Source organism: Lolium perenne, chromosome 4 (genome assembly GCF_019359855.2).
Source record: "Lolium perenne isolate Kyuss_39 chromosome 4, Kyuss_2.0, whole genome shotgun sequence".
Lineage (NCBI taxonomy): Eukaryota > Viridiplantae > Streptophyta > Magnoliopsida > Poales > Poaceae > Lolium > Lolium perenne.
In genome coordinates, this window is record NC_067247.2 from 252,479,940 (window position 1) to 252,495,041 (window position 15,102).

The 15,102-nt window shown below is 45.5% G+C and overlaps 3 protein-coding genes across 3 annotated transcripts; 2 read left to right on the forward strand and 1 right to left on the reverse strand.

Annotated features, from left to right (window-relative positions):
• The first annotated feature begins 1,830 nt into the window (after nt 1–1,830).
• On the forward strand, nt 1,831–3,117 carry LOC127328471 (probable F-box protein At3g22720). Its single transcript, XM_051355065.1, has one exon. The coding sequence runs from the start codon at nt 1,831–1,833 to the stop codon at nt 3,115–3,117; it is 1,287 nt and encodes a 428-aa protein (XP_051211025.1).
• Nucleotides 3,118–6,372: 3,255 nt separating this feature from the next.
• Nucleotides 6,373–8,616, forward strand: LOC127328470 (uncharacterized). The gene is made up of 2 exons (XM_051355064.1): nt 6,373–6,474; nt 8,245–8,616. Exons 1-2 carry the CDS (start codon nt 6,373–6,375, stop codon nt 8,614–8,616), a joined length of 474 nt encoding a protein of 157 aa, XP_051211024.1.
• A 705-nt stretch (nt 8,617–9,321) lies between these two features.
• Nucleotides 9,322–13,169, reverse strand: LOC127332257 (uncharacterized). Its single transcript, XM_051358529.2, has 5 exons — nt 12,720–13,169; nt 12,301–12,645; nt 11,229–11,843; nt 10,389–10,516; nt 9,322–9,643 (listed from the first exon to the last, which is right to left on the reverse strand). The coding sequence occupies exons 1-5, from the start codon at nt 13,098–13,100 to the stop codon at nt 9,640–9,642; spliced, it is 1,473 nt and encodes a 490-aa protein (XP_051214489.1). The 5' UTR covers nt 13,101–13,169; the 3' UTR covers nt 9,322–9,639.
• Nucleotides 13,170–15,102: the final 1,933 nt, after the last annotated feature.

A 15,102-nucleotide genomic window follows, 5' to 3' on the forward strand; every position in this document is an offset into this window, starting at 1 on the left:
GGGCGATGAAAGAGCAACCTTGCGCGGAATTGTTTCTTCTTGCGTACGACATCATGTAAGTTAACTATATACGTCTACCTATACATTTTCTTCAAATACACATTGTTCATCGGTTCTTATATGAGTGTCATCTTGCAGTAATTGAGCAAAGCTTTGATTGTTCATCGGTTCTTATATGAGTGTCATCTTGCAGAAATTGAGCAAAGCTTTCTACCTTCATTCTCCCTATAAAAAGGAGGATAGTACGAGCAAGAGTACCAACAAAAAGAAGAGGAGGAGGAGGAGGAGGAGGAGGAGGAGGAGGAGGAGGAAGAAGAAGAGGAGGAAGAGGAAGAGGAAGAGGAAGAGGAAGAGTAAATTCATGCATTCTTAATCTTATTCAAGCAATATTGAAAAGGTAATGAAAAATCAGTTGTAAAATTCCTGATCATTTTCTGTTTGAGAATTTATTAGACATGTTCATCTCATTTTGCTTAGTGCATTTAATGAATACGTTGAACAAGGAGTCAAGGGGGGTCACTTGCAAACAATTATAGTATATAGATAAAATACCCAGTACCAATTTAAAGTATTTTAAATATTTTATATTCTATAGTTAACAGCCAAATATTGTATATGATCATAATAGACAGATTCAATGTGCTCGACTACATATAAACCTGATTGCATGTGCTAAACAACTAAATGTTGTAGCTTTATTTCAGTACCCTCAACGCTCAGATGAAGTATCCTATGGCTATTGTATTTGTACACACTAACACACATGTTTGGGCTTATGGGATTCTAGAAGAAGTCGAACCCAATAGTGTCGTGGAAAAGCAATGATAAACATGGAGCCTCAACCTATTCCCCCGAATAACTTAGCGAAAATAAGGGGCAGACTTGCTTTTTCCTTCAATAAATATGTCTTCCCTGGAGGTAAGAAGTCCGCGTGCAAGGGCTACATAAATTAAATATAAGTCTTGTTTGATGGCTTCATATATGTTATCTGCTCCAAATATTTGGTTGTCTGCTGAACTCTACATACTATCTACTTGTGATGTTATTCATGCGAAAACTGATCAACTTGTGGAGGAATGCATACTATGTTATGATGTTTTGAGTAAGTAGATGTGTGTTTGCTTATTATAATGCTGCAGGGATTTAAATCCAGGGTATTTGATTTGAATGCTGATATGGCTTTCCCACACGATTGAGCTAAATTAAGTGTTTGGGCTGATTTGAACATACACCCACAATTAAAGAAATATTAGCGTTTGTGATGTCACCCACCTACGCACACACGAATTAGGAAATCGTCGTTTGTGATGAAGTATTCCCTCAGATTCATATTACTTGATGCTATCTACAACTAAAATGTATCCGTTCGGGATCGGAAAAGATATTGGGGAAGCGCTATTATTCTATCTCATTCGCAACGATATTGCTAACAGTGTGTACTGGAGGCCCATCGTATAGGTGAACTTTAACCGTGTACGTATTGGAGAGATCCATCGCATACCTACCTTCACGTATGGAAGGCTAGGTAATTGTCATATGACGGGTTATTTCAGCCGCGTAAAGGATATCAGTGGTGCAAGATGCGGTGACGTAACGAATTTTGATGTGTGGTATTTTAGTAACCCTTTACATTGACGCCGTATCAATGCAGAACAAGTCAATTTGCAAAAAAAAAAATGCAGAACAAGTCATCAGAGAATAGAGATCACGCCGATTAGGACTCGACTCGATGCCGAGACGTACATAACGAAAATTCAATCAAGCAGCGCGTGATCTCTCGCCCATGGTACCATGGACGCCCTCGCCTAGGAATCTCTCGCCCATGGTACCATGGACGCCCTCGCCTATCTTCCCGACGACGTGCTGGTGGCGATCCTCATCCGTCTGCCGGCCCGCTCCATCGCGCGCTGCCGCGAAGTGTGCAGAGCCTGGCGCTCCGCTATCTCCCACCGGAGCTTCGACATCGCCCACGGTGAACGCCGGGCTGCCGTCGTCAAGGTGACAATGGATCAGTGCTACGATTACTACTTCGACAGGGGGTATGGGTCCCTGGGACCAACGGTTTTCACAAGGACCACCGTCGTCTTGGAGTTGTTCCGTGGCCGCTGGCACCGCCGGGATATAAACCCGCCGTCGAGCCGGTCTCTCGTCCTCAGGTCCAACTTGTCTTCGGTCCGCGGTTCCTGGGACGGGGTGGTGTGCATAGAGGTCCGTTTCAACGACGCGGCGAGGTACACGTTTCTCCGGGCCGACCAGTATGTGCTCTGGAACCCGGTCACATTGGCCTGCGCCACCGTCTCTCCGCCATCCGACGCCGGCGAGATCATCGGCGCCTACTCGCACCACTCAACGAGGCGATTCCACCTCGTCCACGCCTCAGGCGAAATTGTAGGTCATCACCTGGCGACGACCTTCCGGATCTTAAGGGTCGGAGACGCTGTGTGGCGCGAGATTCCCCTCCTCAAGGAAGAGACGAAGATGTCCATGCCCAGACACCACGCCCGCAGCGTCAGGTTACACGGCAACTTGCACTGGCTGGTGCTGCGGCGCTCTGAATCAGAGCTGCGGCTGCTCACGTTCGACACCACACGGGAGAAGTTCCGGCTAATGGAGGCGCCGCCCGGACGCCGAGAGGGGCAAGCGGACGACGTCTTAACAAGGGCTCGGCTGGGTGTGCTGTCCTGCGGCAAGCTCTGCACCTTCATCGTCGAGCCGTCGACGAGCAGCATGGAGTTGTGGGTGCAAGACGACTACGAAGCCGGGCCGCTCAGGCTCAGCAGCTGGCGGCTCAAGGAACGGATCAGCCTGGTCCTGCCGGATAGCTCCGACTTGTCACGGCAGTTCTGCATGGACACCGATGTGGAGGTGGTAGAGGGCGTTCGGGAGGCCGAGGAGATCTTCCTCCACCACAACCACCGAATCGTCGGGCACGGGAGCAGCCGGATCGACGCGTACAACCTCGGATGCAAGAAGTGGCACATGGTGAACGTTTCCCGGTCGGCTCGTACGCTCATGTACAGGGAAAGCATTCTGCAGCAAGAGGTGAGCTTTGGCGGCACGTCAAGGGCTCTTTCTCCCATCGTTTTGAAAGGGCACATACGCTACACATTAAAATAGTAAGTAGAACTGTATCTTCCGCCGTCCGCCGACATCAAAGGCTGACTTCTGACGAAAATACGTTTTGTTTGTTCAGTTATTTTATAGTTATTATCTCCACATGACGCGCCTCGTTTTCATGGATGTCAGCAACATCTATAGGCGAAAATACCGAACGGAACCTGGGTGAGTTATGAAAAATTCAAAAAAAAATGCTATTTAAAAGTTTCAAAAAACTTGGAAGTAAAATTTTGCATGTACATATTATGTTGATACTTACTCGTGTGCGCTTTCACAAAAATACCATTGTATGTGATCTACACAAAAAATGAAAAAATGCAAATTCCTATTTATGTGAATAGTACAAATTCCTATTCACTAGTCTCATTTGGACATTTTATCATTTTCGTATAGACCACATATAATGGTATTTTTTTTGTGAAAACGCACACGACTAAGTATCAACATAATATGTACATGCAAAATTTTACTTCACATTTTTTTGAAACATTTAAATAGCGATTTTTTTTCAGTTTTTGGGAAACTAGGTGCGCGCGCACCCAGGTTCCATTCGTGCGCGTCGCATCTATAGGGTGCTATTATGGACGGCGGCACACAATGCCATCGCATTGGAAGGGACTGTCCACACCGACGTGCCCAATAAACTTTTAGTGGTTTTGAGTCAAAGTAAAAAAGGTTCAAACAAAGACCAGTAAAAGTTCAAATGAAGACTAGTGATTTCATTCAAAGTTTAGGTCTATCTTACAAATTTGAATGAAAACTGAAAATCTAAAATTAAATCCTAATCTAATCGGACAAGTTACCGAAGTCGAAGTAGTCGTTGTCATTGCCGAGGAGGTCGACGACGCGGCCGTTCTCACACGTGGTGACATCGACCAGGTCTCACCATAGCCCCTCATCGCAACTAGAAGGATATCGAATGGCTCGTGGAGCGCCAGGTTTAGGCCAGGGAACTCGGCCGGATCATTGGGTTCACGAGGCGCTACCTACACCCGTTGATAATATTTCCTTAGCTCCGGCAACTCCTTGACCTTCTCCGGAGGCGGCGACGGCAGTTGTTTCTTGGAGAAGCGGAGGAAGAGGAGGCCTCTTAGAGGTGGCGGTGGCTCAAGCTTGGGCATCCAGAATGCAATGCCTCACGAGCATGGCGTAGTACACGTTTCGGGCTTGGGCCGGTGGAATGCGACTCTGCCATAGCATGTGTGGTCCCTGCTTTCTATGCTGGAACCCGATGGCTCCACCAATTGTTGATGGCAGCATCAGCAGGCTTCTATTGCTACGCAACAATAGAGCAGGCGGTGCTGAAATTTTTTGAGACTGGCTATATGCCAGAAGGAGTTAATGACACCGCCATTGTTCTCATACCGAAAGTGGATGATCCTAGGAGTTTGAAGGATTATCGTCCCATTAGTCTGTGCAATGTACTTTATAAAATCATTTCCAAGTGCTTGGTGAATAGATTGCGCCCTCTGTTAGGTGAGATTATCTCGGAGAACCAAAGTGCCTTTATTCCGGGCAGGTTGATTACAGATAATGCATTGCTGGCGTTTGAGTGTCTACATTACATGGAGCATGGAGCCAAGGCGAACAATTCTTGAACAATTCTTTCTGTGCTTATAAGCTTGACTTGTCGAAGGCCTATGACCGGGTGGACTGGGTTTTTTTGGAGGATGTGTTGCATAAGATGGGCTTTGCTCACCAGTGGGTTCGATGGATAATGTTGTGTGTAACCACTGTGAGATACTCTGTGAAACTGAACGGAGCCCTATTGGAAGCTTTCACTCCTACTAGAGGACTCAGACAAGGTGACCTTTTGTCTCCGTTTCTATTCCTGTTTGTGGCTGATGGTTTGTCGGAGCTGTTGCGTGCAGAGGTGGAAGCTGTCGGTATTACTCCTCTGAAAGTCTGTAGGAGTGCTCCGGGGATATCACACCTTCTTTTTGCAGACGATACACTCCTATTTTTTAAAGCTGATGCTGTTGAGGCGGCTCGGGTGAAGAAAGTTATTGACAATTATGCTGTGAGCACGGGACAGCTGATCAACGAGTCTAAATGTTCTATCCAATTTAGTAAGAGGTGCCCCATGGAGATTCAACAAAGGGTGTCTGAGATCTTGAGTATACAGAAGGATGGTTTTGAGGATAAATACCTGGGTCTTCCTACTCCGGAGGGCAGAATGACGAGAGGGAAGTTCCAGATGCTACAGGAACAATTGGCAAAGCGCATTATACAGTGGAATGATCTATCGCAGGGTGGGAAGGAGATTATGATTAAGGCGGTTGCTCAGTCCTTGGCGACATATATAATGGGGGTGTTTAAACTGCCTCTATCTGTCTGCGATGATCTCACGAAGCTAGAGCGGGATTTCTGGTGGGGTAGCTCCAAGGGCGTGCGGAAAACACATTGGATCAGTTGGAGTAAGCTGACGAGGTCCAAAGATCAGGGAGGTATTGGCTTTCGTGATATGCGGATTTTCAATCAGGCTTTACTGGCCCGCCAAGCCTGGAGACTTCTACAGTCACCGGATAGCCTTTGCGCTCGTGTGCTGAGAGCGAAATATTATCCGCAGGGAAATCTGATTGACACGGTCTTTAATGGTAATCCCTCATCGACCTGGACAGCCATCTCATATGGTGTAGAACTGCTAAAGAAAGGGATCATATGGAGAGTGGGGAATGGTCGCTCTATCCGTGCGTGGCGAGATAATTGGATCCCCAGGAACATTTTCCTTAAACCCTTTAGTACTAGACGCAATTCACGGATTAGGAAGGTGGCGGAACTCCTTGATGAGTATGGACGTTGGAAGGAGGCAGTGGTTAGAAGGAATTTCTGTTCCATTGATGCTGATGCGATTCTAATGATCCGGACTTCACCAAGGCTTGATGCGGACTTCCTAGCGTGGCAGCCTGAACAAAATGGAGCGTTTACGGTGCGGAGTGCTTACCGTCTGGGGCTCGCAATCCAACAGCAAGGCCACGAGGGTGGGACTTCTAGTGGCGCACCACAGGGGGATAAACCTGTCTGGAAGATGTTGTGGAAGTGCGGGGTGCCAGAGAAGGTACGGATATTTGCCTGGAAAGCAGTGTCCAATGGATTGGCTACGGAGGATAATAAGATCCGCAGGGGTATGAAAGTCTCTGGGCGATGCAGGATCTGTAATCATGAGAGGGAGGATGTGAATCATGCGCTGTTCCAATGCCCCCATGCTCATGCTCTTTGGGAGGCTATGGGGCGTGTTTAGCCAGTCCAGGGCCAATGTCAAGCGATGCCAGGGTGCAGCAATTGGTTAGAAGAGATGATCTTAATGTCTCTGATGGCAGTTTGTGCAAGGGTCCTGATGATTGCTTGGAGAGTCTGGTATGCAAGGAATGAGGTAACTCATGATAAACCCTTGCCATCCATCGAAGGGTCCAGAAGATTCCTGTGCAGCTACCTAGTATCCCTGGAGAACATTCGGTCGCTTCCAACAAAGGATATACTCAAAGGTAAGCAACCAGTTTGGCCGCCAGCAGCACATGCAGGAGGCGCAACGGGAGCTAGGCTTAACCTGAGTGCCCTGGAGCCTGCATGGGAGAAGCCAAGGCCTGGCGTAGTGAAGCTTAACGTTGATGGATCGTTCCTGGAGCGTGATGGTTCTGCTGGAGCGGGTATGATCTTGCGTGACGCGGAAGGGGGAATCATTTTCTCAGCGTGCAGGTCACTTTACCATTGCAGCTCGGCGTTGGAGGCGGAGATAGGCGCTTGCATGCAAGGCCTTGGCCTTGCCCTTCAGTGGAGCCAGGACCTGGTTATCGTCGAAACAGACAACACCATGCTGATCCGGATGGCTCAGAGTAAGGAGAGGGATGGCTCAAGTCTGGGACACTTAGTTGCTGAAGTGAGGAACCTTTGTTTAGAGCGTAGAGTTGATTTTGTAAAAGTTTCGCGTTCACAAAATATAGCTAGTGATGCTTTAGCTAAGTATGGTAGAGTGAGTGATAGTTCAGGCGTTTGGTTTGCCTCTGGGCCGGATGAGATCATTGACCTCATTCTGAGGGATTGTAATACTACTGTTGAGTAATATAATCCTTTTCCCCCGCAAAAAAAAAAAAAAAAAAAAAAAAAAAAAAAAAGAGCAGGCGCACCGCCCCAAACTCAGACACATTCTGCTTCGTCAACGCCTCCGTGAGGTAGCTGTTGTCAGAGAGGACTGTTGTGTCATCTTGGGTGAGGAACAGCCTTCCAATGGAGCTGCTGCCTTCGCCATTGTCAACTGTATTTTGGTTAGCTATGAGAACTTCTCCACTCCCCCCCACATTCTCTTTGCAATCCTCGTCGAAATTTTAACCTACCAGGGTCAAGCAACTTCTAGCCAATTTGTTGGCTAGACAGTGCTTGGAAAGTAAAAAAAAAGGTCCGCAATGTCAGAACTCACAAGCCAAACATACCCTTCGTGCTCAATTAGGCTATGTTTATCTTCAGATGTGAGACTGGAGGATCTGCTCCTCTATTATTATATATCTAATAATAAACAAATATAGGGATATAGGGAATCAAAAGTTGAATTCGTAAAGCTTTTCTTCCAACTTGAAGTTTCAATCCCCATTTGGTTCTTCACCATATCATAATCCAGAACTTTCTGCCTCCAACTCATCTTTCAAAATGAAGCGTTAAAACAGGACGAAATGGTACAGTGAAGGTGGAGAACAATGAAACGATTAATTCTCCTAAATTTCACCTCCACGGTATCAAATGTACAAATAGGAATAGCCATAGCAGCAACCAGAAAGGTATTCAGCTTTGGAAAACGCTAAGAGCATCTTCAACAGCCGCTGTAAAACAGACCGGCCCTCTAAAAAAAGGCTGATTTAGCACTTTTGTCTCGTTTTTTTGCGCTCCAACAACCGATGTAAAATAGGATGCAATGTAAAAAAAATCACACGCGCTAGAAATTGCACTATCCTATACGCGAAATATTTTGTGGTCGCTCCAGCGCGCGGCAAAAGAAAAGCCATCGCGTGATAGAGCAACCGCTCGCCTGAAACCTCCACGCAAGCTCTCCTTCCCCCACCTTCCGCACCGTTGGCTCCCTTGCCCCAGGGGCGGCAACACTCAACGTTTCCCTTCATCTTTTGCTCATCTCTACAGGATACATCTTCGGAATCTCTCAGAATTTGTTGTAGGTGGCTGCAGAGAGAAGGACCTGCTCGGTCTTGGCACGGGGTGGAGATGCACATATCGGAGGAAGCAGAGAGTATGTTCAGCTGTCAAGTTGGTAGTGGTTTGGCAGATAGGTTGTTAGAAGGAAGAAGTCCTAGTCAAATTGCTCCAGCTCTGTTAAAGTTTGTTCCTGCAAGGGGAGCCAAACTTAAGACAGTGGCAGCTGCAATACAAAACAATTCTTGGATTGCTGACATTCGAGGAACCTCGGATCTGCGGGCAATTGCTGAATTCATAACCCCGTGGATCATCATTCAGAACCAGCCCACTCTTAACTATGAACAAGATAAATTGTCCTAGCGTTTGACAGAAAATGGCAAGTATTCATCAGCATCTGCATACAAAGCCTTCTTTCTGGGTAATGAGGAGGCAGATTATGCCAGGGCGCTGTGGAATAATTGGGCTCCTTTGAAGGAGGAAATTTTCTGTTGGTTGGCGCTGACAAATCACTCCTGGGCAGCAGATAGATTGCTGAGAAGAGGGATGGAAACCCTGGCCTACTGCACCTTCTGCGATCAGGAGCAAGACATTGATCATCTCCTTGTCCAGTGCCTTTTCGCAAGGCAATACTGGTTCATCTCCTTGTCCAGTGCCTTTTCACAGGTAATACTGGTTCAACTTATGTCGAGAACGTGGAGCTACAGATATTGTTCCAACAAGGCACTGTACGAGATTGGTTGTGCTCCATTGGTTCAAACCAGCCATAGAACAGAAGCAAGGAGGTGACCATTATAGCAATTGCAGGCATGAGCAGCTGTTGCTTGAGAGGAATGCAAGGACATTTGATAGGAAGAGCTCTAGCATTACACAGCTGATACAGGCCACAAAAGCTGAGCTAGAAAACTGGAAGATAGCGAGGCAGGTAGGAGGGAGGAGTAATAGTTGATGTGTGTGAGTGGGCGTCTGAGCCTCATGTAACAAATTTGTAAGCCTCCTTTGCTCAATCTTAATGGAAAAAAGGGTAACAGTTGTTGCCGGTTCTTGAAAAAAAAACTTTGGAATCTCTGACGGAAAAATGGGATTTCTTTAAGGAACTTTGGATCATAGAAAGTTCTGCATAAGATTACAAAACTATCCTTGCATTTGACTAACTTAGTGTGGTGTTCTTGCAATGCCCCTGTCATAATATTTCTCATGAAGGTAACACAAAACTAAAGATATCTAGCAGTAAACCCATTCACTGTTTCTGATCACTGACAAAAACCACAAACATGACAGGTATCATCAAGGGGCGGGCATCTTACCCCGAAATATATCTTTAATACTTCAACAGTCCAGACATCCTAGTATAGTAGGAAACATATTACATATCCGACAGCACAATTACCTGCAAAAGGACAAGTCATTTTAGTATGCACATAACATTTGATCAACAAAATGGTGGGGAAAGCATGCAAACCATGGCCAAGTAACAGAAATATACTACTCCCTCTGTCACGTAAAGGATGTCGCAAATTTGTCTGAATTCGGATGTATTTATACACTATTTAGTGTACAGATATATCTGAATTTAGACAAATCTAAGTCATCCTTTGCGGGGCGGACAGAGTAGAAGATTGTGAATGTTGTTCTTGGTTCAAATAGTCACATGCAGATCTTGAAGTTATATTTCAACTTATGTTGAGCTACAAAGAGAAAAAAAAAAGGACTATTTCTTGAAGAATAGATAATAATGAAAAAAGATGGTAATATTGTCAGGACACCCTGCATTTTGTTTATCTTCAGGCTTTATAGTTGAACTTGAAAGTTTAAGGGATGATACAATGATCTACAGGGTGTCAACTAATTTTGATTGGGAAGATATCTGGCAAGTATTTTAGACTCATTATCCGTTTTGTCCGAAAAATTCAACAATTGACACTGTAAAGGTATCTGGTATCCATATATACGTTAGTAAATTCATTGGATAAAATATGTGTGTACATACATTTAATTGGACAGACACGAGGTTGAACTCTATACATACAGACATGACACCAAAAATTCGTTTTTCTAGACAATCATGCATTGCATCAGTACCCGTAGCCTATTCAGTTCACACAATACAGCATAGAATCGGCAGGGCCACTTACTTTAGCCGTATGGAAGATGGCCCTGTAACAGCAGCAACTTTCTGAGCCTTTTGTGTCTCAAACTTATACAGTTCTTTGAGCTCTTTCTTTGCTTTCCGGGCTTCTCTTTTCTCTTCTTTTACAGCAGACTAGCAAAATAAGGCCCATATGGTAAGGATGTTAAAAGTAGTAAACAAATGTAATCTGAATCAGGTTTGCAGAGATAGATGATCTATATATGCTGCTACATGATTGTACAGATCCCTTAGGCCTTAACAACCAATGATTGAATCACCATCCATTGAGACATATTATAGACCAGTATGAAGCTCGCAATAACCACCAAGAAAATGATAGTCCCTACTAGGTTCAATATTGGGATTTGGTAGTTTGACAAACAATTATGCCATTCATCATAGGTTTTGTGATGTCATATCACATCGGATGCTTATTTGAAAGTATTTTTTATGACCATGATTTGGTATAGCTATGAACAAGAAAAAGTATGATGTGAAGAAATATTGTTCAAAGTTCAATTTTAGAGACTGTAACAAGTAAAAGCTCACATTTTGAAGTACAACAATGGCATTGTTTTTTCATAAAAACTAACATCAATTTATCAAATGTCTATACATGTTATACATGGAAAGTGTAACTTTACAGAGAACTCCACAAATGGCCATAACATCAAGGGTTTTAGTGTTGCGTTGGCAATATGGTTGGCAAAATTTTGAAGCCTGGTGACACATTAAGTGAACGATACCAACATCTTGTGCCACTCATGTCAGTTAATTAAATGAAGTAGGAGTACATGATTGTAAGATTCAAACTATTAATCTAAAACCAGAATGCTTGTTTTACCTTTCTTGCTTTCTTTTCATCCTTTGTTTCCTTCTGAACAACCTTCTTGAAATATTCAGTATCTGGAGCTTCTGGTTCTGCTTCTGCAGGTTTTGGTTTCTTCTCCTTTTCACTCTTTCTTTTCCTCTGTGGTAGGTAATCAACTGGAAGTTTCTCTTTTCCATGAAGCTTGATGATATCTTTCGTTGTGGCTGTTTCCCCAGGGAAAACTTTGGGAAGCAGATTTCTAGGTTTTCTTGGAGCTTGAATTTTTCCAGGGTGATTGTCCAAGTTAGAGTAGGTGGAAACAATGGACTCACAGTCCCAAACCTCAGACTCATCACTGCTTTCTGAAACAAGCACGACCTCTTCATCTTGTGCGGGGTCATTTAAATACTTTTCAGCATACTCGGCACACTTCTGGATCACATTAGCAGATTCATCCACCTCCTCTGCGGTGGTTGTGTCAAGCTTTCTACGAACAAAATCTCCTGGCGTTCTGTATCCTTCATCGTTGCATACATTTTGATTGTGGAACAATTTCAACTCATCTATAACCTCGTTTGGCAATTCATGCTCCCCATCTCTAACACCTCCATCATCATCATCACTATCTCCATATTCTTCCAAAGCAAGCTGTAAATTGATTTACAAAGAGTCAAAATTTGATGTACAGATTTTGCATCACAGAAAAGGTAGCAGGTTGAAACATAGGACAAGATCTCTAACCTACATTTGAGAAAATCAGGGGCTGATGAGACAAGTAATAGAAGACATTGCACTGTAATATGTTCACTTGAATTAGGGTTTAACTTTTGACACTGTATCTTCTATACAGAGAAAGCTTCACATCTACTGAATGGTTAAATACAACAGAAAAGCTCACACGACGGAAAGACATGAGTAGACCGTATAACAGGGAGGTACTAAAGCTGCATATTTGTCAATGTGTGATTACAATTTAGTATCACTTAAACTTAGCAGTCTTCTTGTAAAAAACAAACCATCAATCATAAACTTGTAATAACAAGGCAACAATATTTTCACTGCATTGCATATAGCGAACTAAAGAAATTTAGTGGAAAAAACTCACCAAATCAAACTGTTCATCCAGCAGCCTTGGCACCCTCTGCCTGGGCTCACTCTCTTCATCGTCGAACCCCTCATCATCTTCCACATCACTGAACACACCACCACCCTCTTCCTCCTCTTCATCGTCCACCTCATCCCCTTCGGCTTGGTTGGCCATGATGACAAAATCCTCCTCCAGACCCTCATCATCGCTCTCATCGAGCAACCTTGCAACGTCAGGGTCGATGGCCTTCCCAACACGCCTCACGGGTGCAGTCTTTGCGGCCACCTTACACATGGTCCTCCCCTCGTCCAGCTCTTCCTGGGCCTTGCCGGAAGCAACTCGCACCTTGCTTGCATCATACGCCTGCACAGGAGAAAACTAAGATTAGACGCTCGAATGGGAGGCATGAGTGGGACTTGGAGAGAGAAAGAGCCGACCTTCACGTCGAGGGGGAGTGGCTCGGGGCGGGTGGTGTGGCTGGGGACGAAGGAGGAGGCGGCGGCGGCGGCGGCGGGGCGGAGCTCGCGGAGATGGAGAAGGTAGTTGTAGCCGTCGTCGGGGAGGCCGAGCTCGAGGATCTGCTGGCGGACGTGGTCGGGGAGTGGGCCAGAGGTGGAGGAAGGGAATTGGTCGGCGGCAGCGGTGGGGGAGAGGGAAGGGTCCTGGTCGTCGCCGAAGCCGGGGATGGTGTAGGCGTTGTTGTCGACGCGGACGAAGACGCGGTCGTCGGGGCCGGCGGCACCGTCGCGGGGGAAGAGGCGGAAGGTCGCGAAGTTGCGGGCCTTGCGGCCGCGGGCTGCTGCTGCTTCTCCTGCCATGGCGGCGGCGGAGGAGGAGGCAGGGGTTGGGCTAGGGTTTTGGGATTTGGCAGTGTGAGTGTGGGAGACGGGGACAGACAAATTGGGGTGTATTGTACGAGTTGAGTAAATTTGGACTATCCAGATGGAGGCAGACGGCTAAGATTGCACCGACGAGGCGACGAGTCTCCCTTGTGTAGGTGTGCAAACGGCAACAAACACAGAAAGTTCCTTTGAGAAAATGGGGAGTACTTTATATTATGGAATTTACGATCTAGAAATATGCACAAGCCCTATAAACTAGAATGAATGTAATAAAATACATGGCGTGTATCGGCAGCTTTGCCCGCCTCCATCATCATATTAAAGGATACACATTTTACGATACCTGAATACAGTGTCACATCGACGGTCACCACATGTTTACGCGCCTTATATTCTATGTATTGGTGCGTATCTGGCCCCACTATCAGTCGCGGTAGAGTGTCGACACGTGGTGACCATCGATGCCACATCCAGTAGTATTCAGTTACCATAGAATGCATATTCTTAAGTACGATGATGGAGGCTAGCGAGTTTGGTTACGAGCCATGTATTTTACTTGATGGTTCTCCTGAACCTCTCTCCGGATGGTGGATGTCATGTTGTCTTTCGTCAACAAGCTTGTGTGTTGTCGCTGCATTGTTTGATCTTGATATTGGTTGTTCCGCACCTTAAATTTTAGTTTGTATTAAAATTTTGATTATGTGCATCCTTGGATACCTCCAAATGATATTGGTATTGGATCGCTGAAAAGATTGGGTGTACTTATATCTTTCTGATGTGAAACCTTTACTTCTGTATAAAAAGTATGTATGGTTGGAAGTAGACGAGTGCTATAAGCCGGTTAAAAGGAGGGGTCTCTGATATGATGGAGCGGTTAAAAAATGGTCGGTGGAGAAGACAAGTAGCTGGTGCTATTCGACGACAACGAGGAGCCTGGGGATCTTGAGAATTTCTAAGTAACTATCTTCCGTAGGAAGACAACCTTTCAATAAAATTGGTTGCGTGCATCTGCATGACCTCAATATGCATCGGTCTATGTAAAAGGCCGGAGCTTTTTTTAAAAGAGAAAATAGGTGCCAGATTTTAACCAAATAAGAAGTACAGGCCAAAGCTGAGAGGCTGAAACAGACGTTTTGAAAAACTAGGAAAAAACCCGTGCGTTGCTACGGCACGTCTCCTAGTGCCTTGTTTCTCCTACATCGTCGCTGCCTGGTGCTTCTTTGGTGCCCCACTTATGTTGCTTAGGTGAGACATCGGAGACGAAGCACGTGCGGTCGACAACCTTTGACGCAACCGGTGCTCACGTGAGGCATCAATGAGCTCTCATAAAGCTAGGGCTTTCAAACATCCATGCAATACAGTCTACGTCGTGCTAGCGGCTTATAGTGCACATGAAATGATAGGCACACTCGCAACCGGCGAAGAAGATCTAGGGTCGGTTTTCGGTAGCGTTGGGAAGCTAGGGTTTCCATGTCTCGTACTTTTCATCTCATCGCCTTTCCAACCTACCACTTTGGCATTCTATTCCAAAGGGAGACGCTCCATGAACTTGGCATTTTCGTCAATGAGGTTGTATCTGAACACACCGGGGAATGGTAGCTCGTATACATCTGACCTCGACCCACCCGTCGCTCATGTCGTCTAAACCCACCACGGAATCTGGGAGATTCCAGGGTGAAGCTGCTTAGGAGCCCCAAGAAGATTCCACGGTCGGTGAAGCTCCGACTGTCCATCCTCACCCAACGTACCATTAGTCTGCCGTGCATGGCGAGGTGAAAAAGTGCCCCAATGTGAGGCCAATCAGCGCGGATAGAAAGTTCGTAGAACAACTCTGATGTCAGCGGACCATAGTCGAATTTTATTTTACCATCAAAGAACATTGGCAGGTTGAATTCCCTTCCAGTTTAACGCAAAAATTAACTCATAGTTTATTCATCATACTAATTCACCACAAATAAACAGAAAATATATGACCAAC

Bases quoted from the DNA above. Each gene is read 5' to 3' on its own strand.
- LOC127328471 (XM_051355065.1), top strand. From the start codon at position 1,831: ATGGACGCCCTCGCCTATCTTCCCGACGACGTGCTGGTGGCGATCCTC.
- LOC127328470 (XM_051355064.1), top strand. From the start codon at position 6,373: ATGTCAAGCGATGCCAGGGTGCAGCAATTGGTTAGAAGAGATGATCTT. The intron at 6,475-8,244 runs GTATGCAAGGAA...TCATCTCTACAG, and splicing joins ATGATTGCTTGGAGAGTCTG to GATACATCTTCGGAATCTCT.
- LOC127332257 (XM_051358529.2), bottom strand. From the start codon at position 13,100: ATGGCAGGAGAAGCAGCAGCAGCCCGCGGCCGCAAGGCCCGCAACTTC. The intron at 12,646-12,719 runs GTCGGCTCTTTC...TCTCCTGTGCAG, and splicing joins CACTCCCCCTCGACGTGAAG to GCGTATGATGCAAGCAAGGT. The intron at 10,517-11,228 runs GTAAAACAAGCA...TTATTTTGCTAG, and splicing joins ATGAAAAGAAAGCAAGAAAG to TCTGCTGTAAAAGAAGAGAA.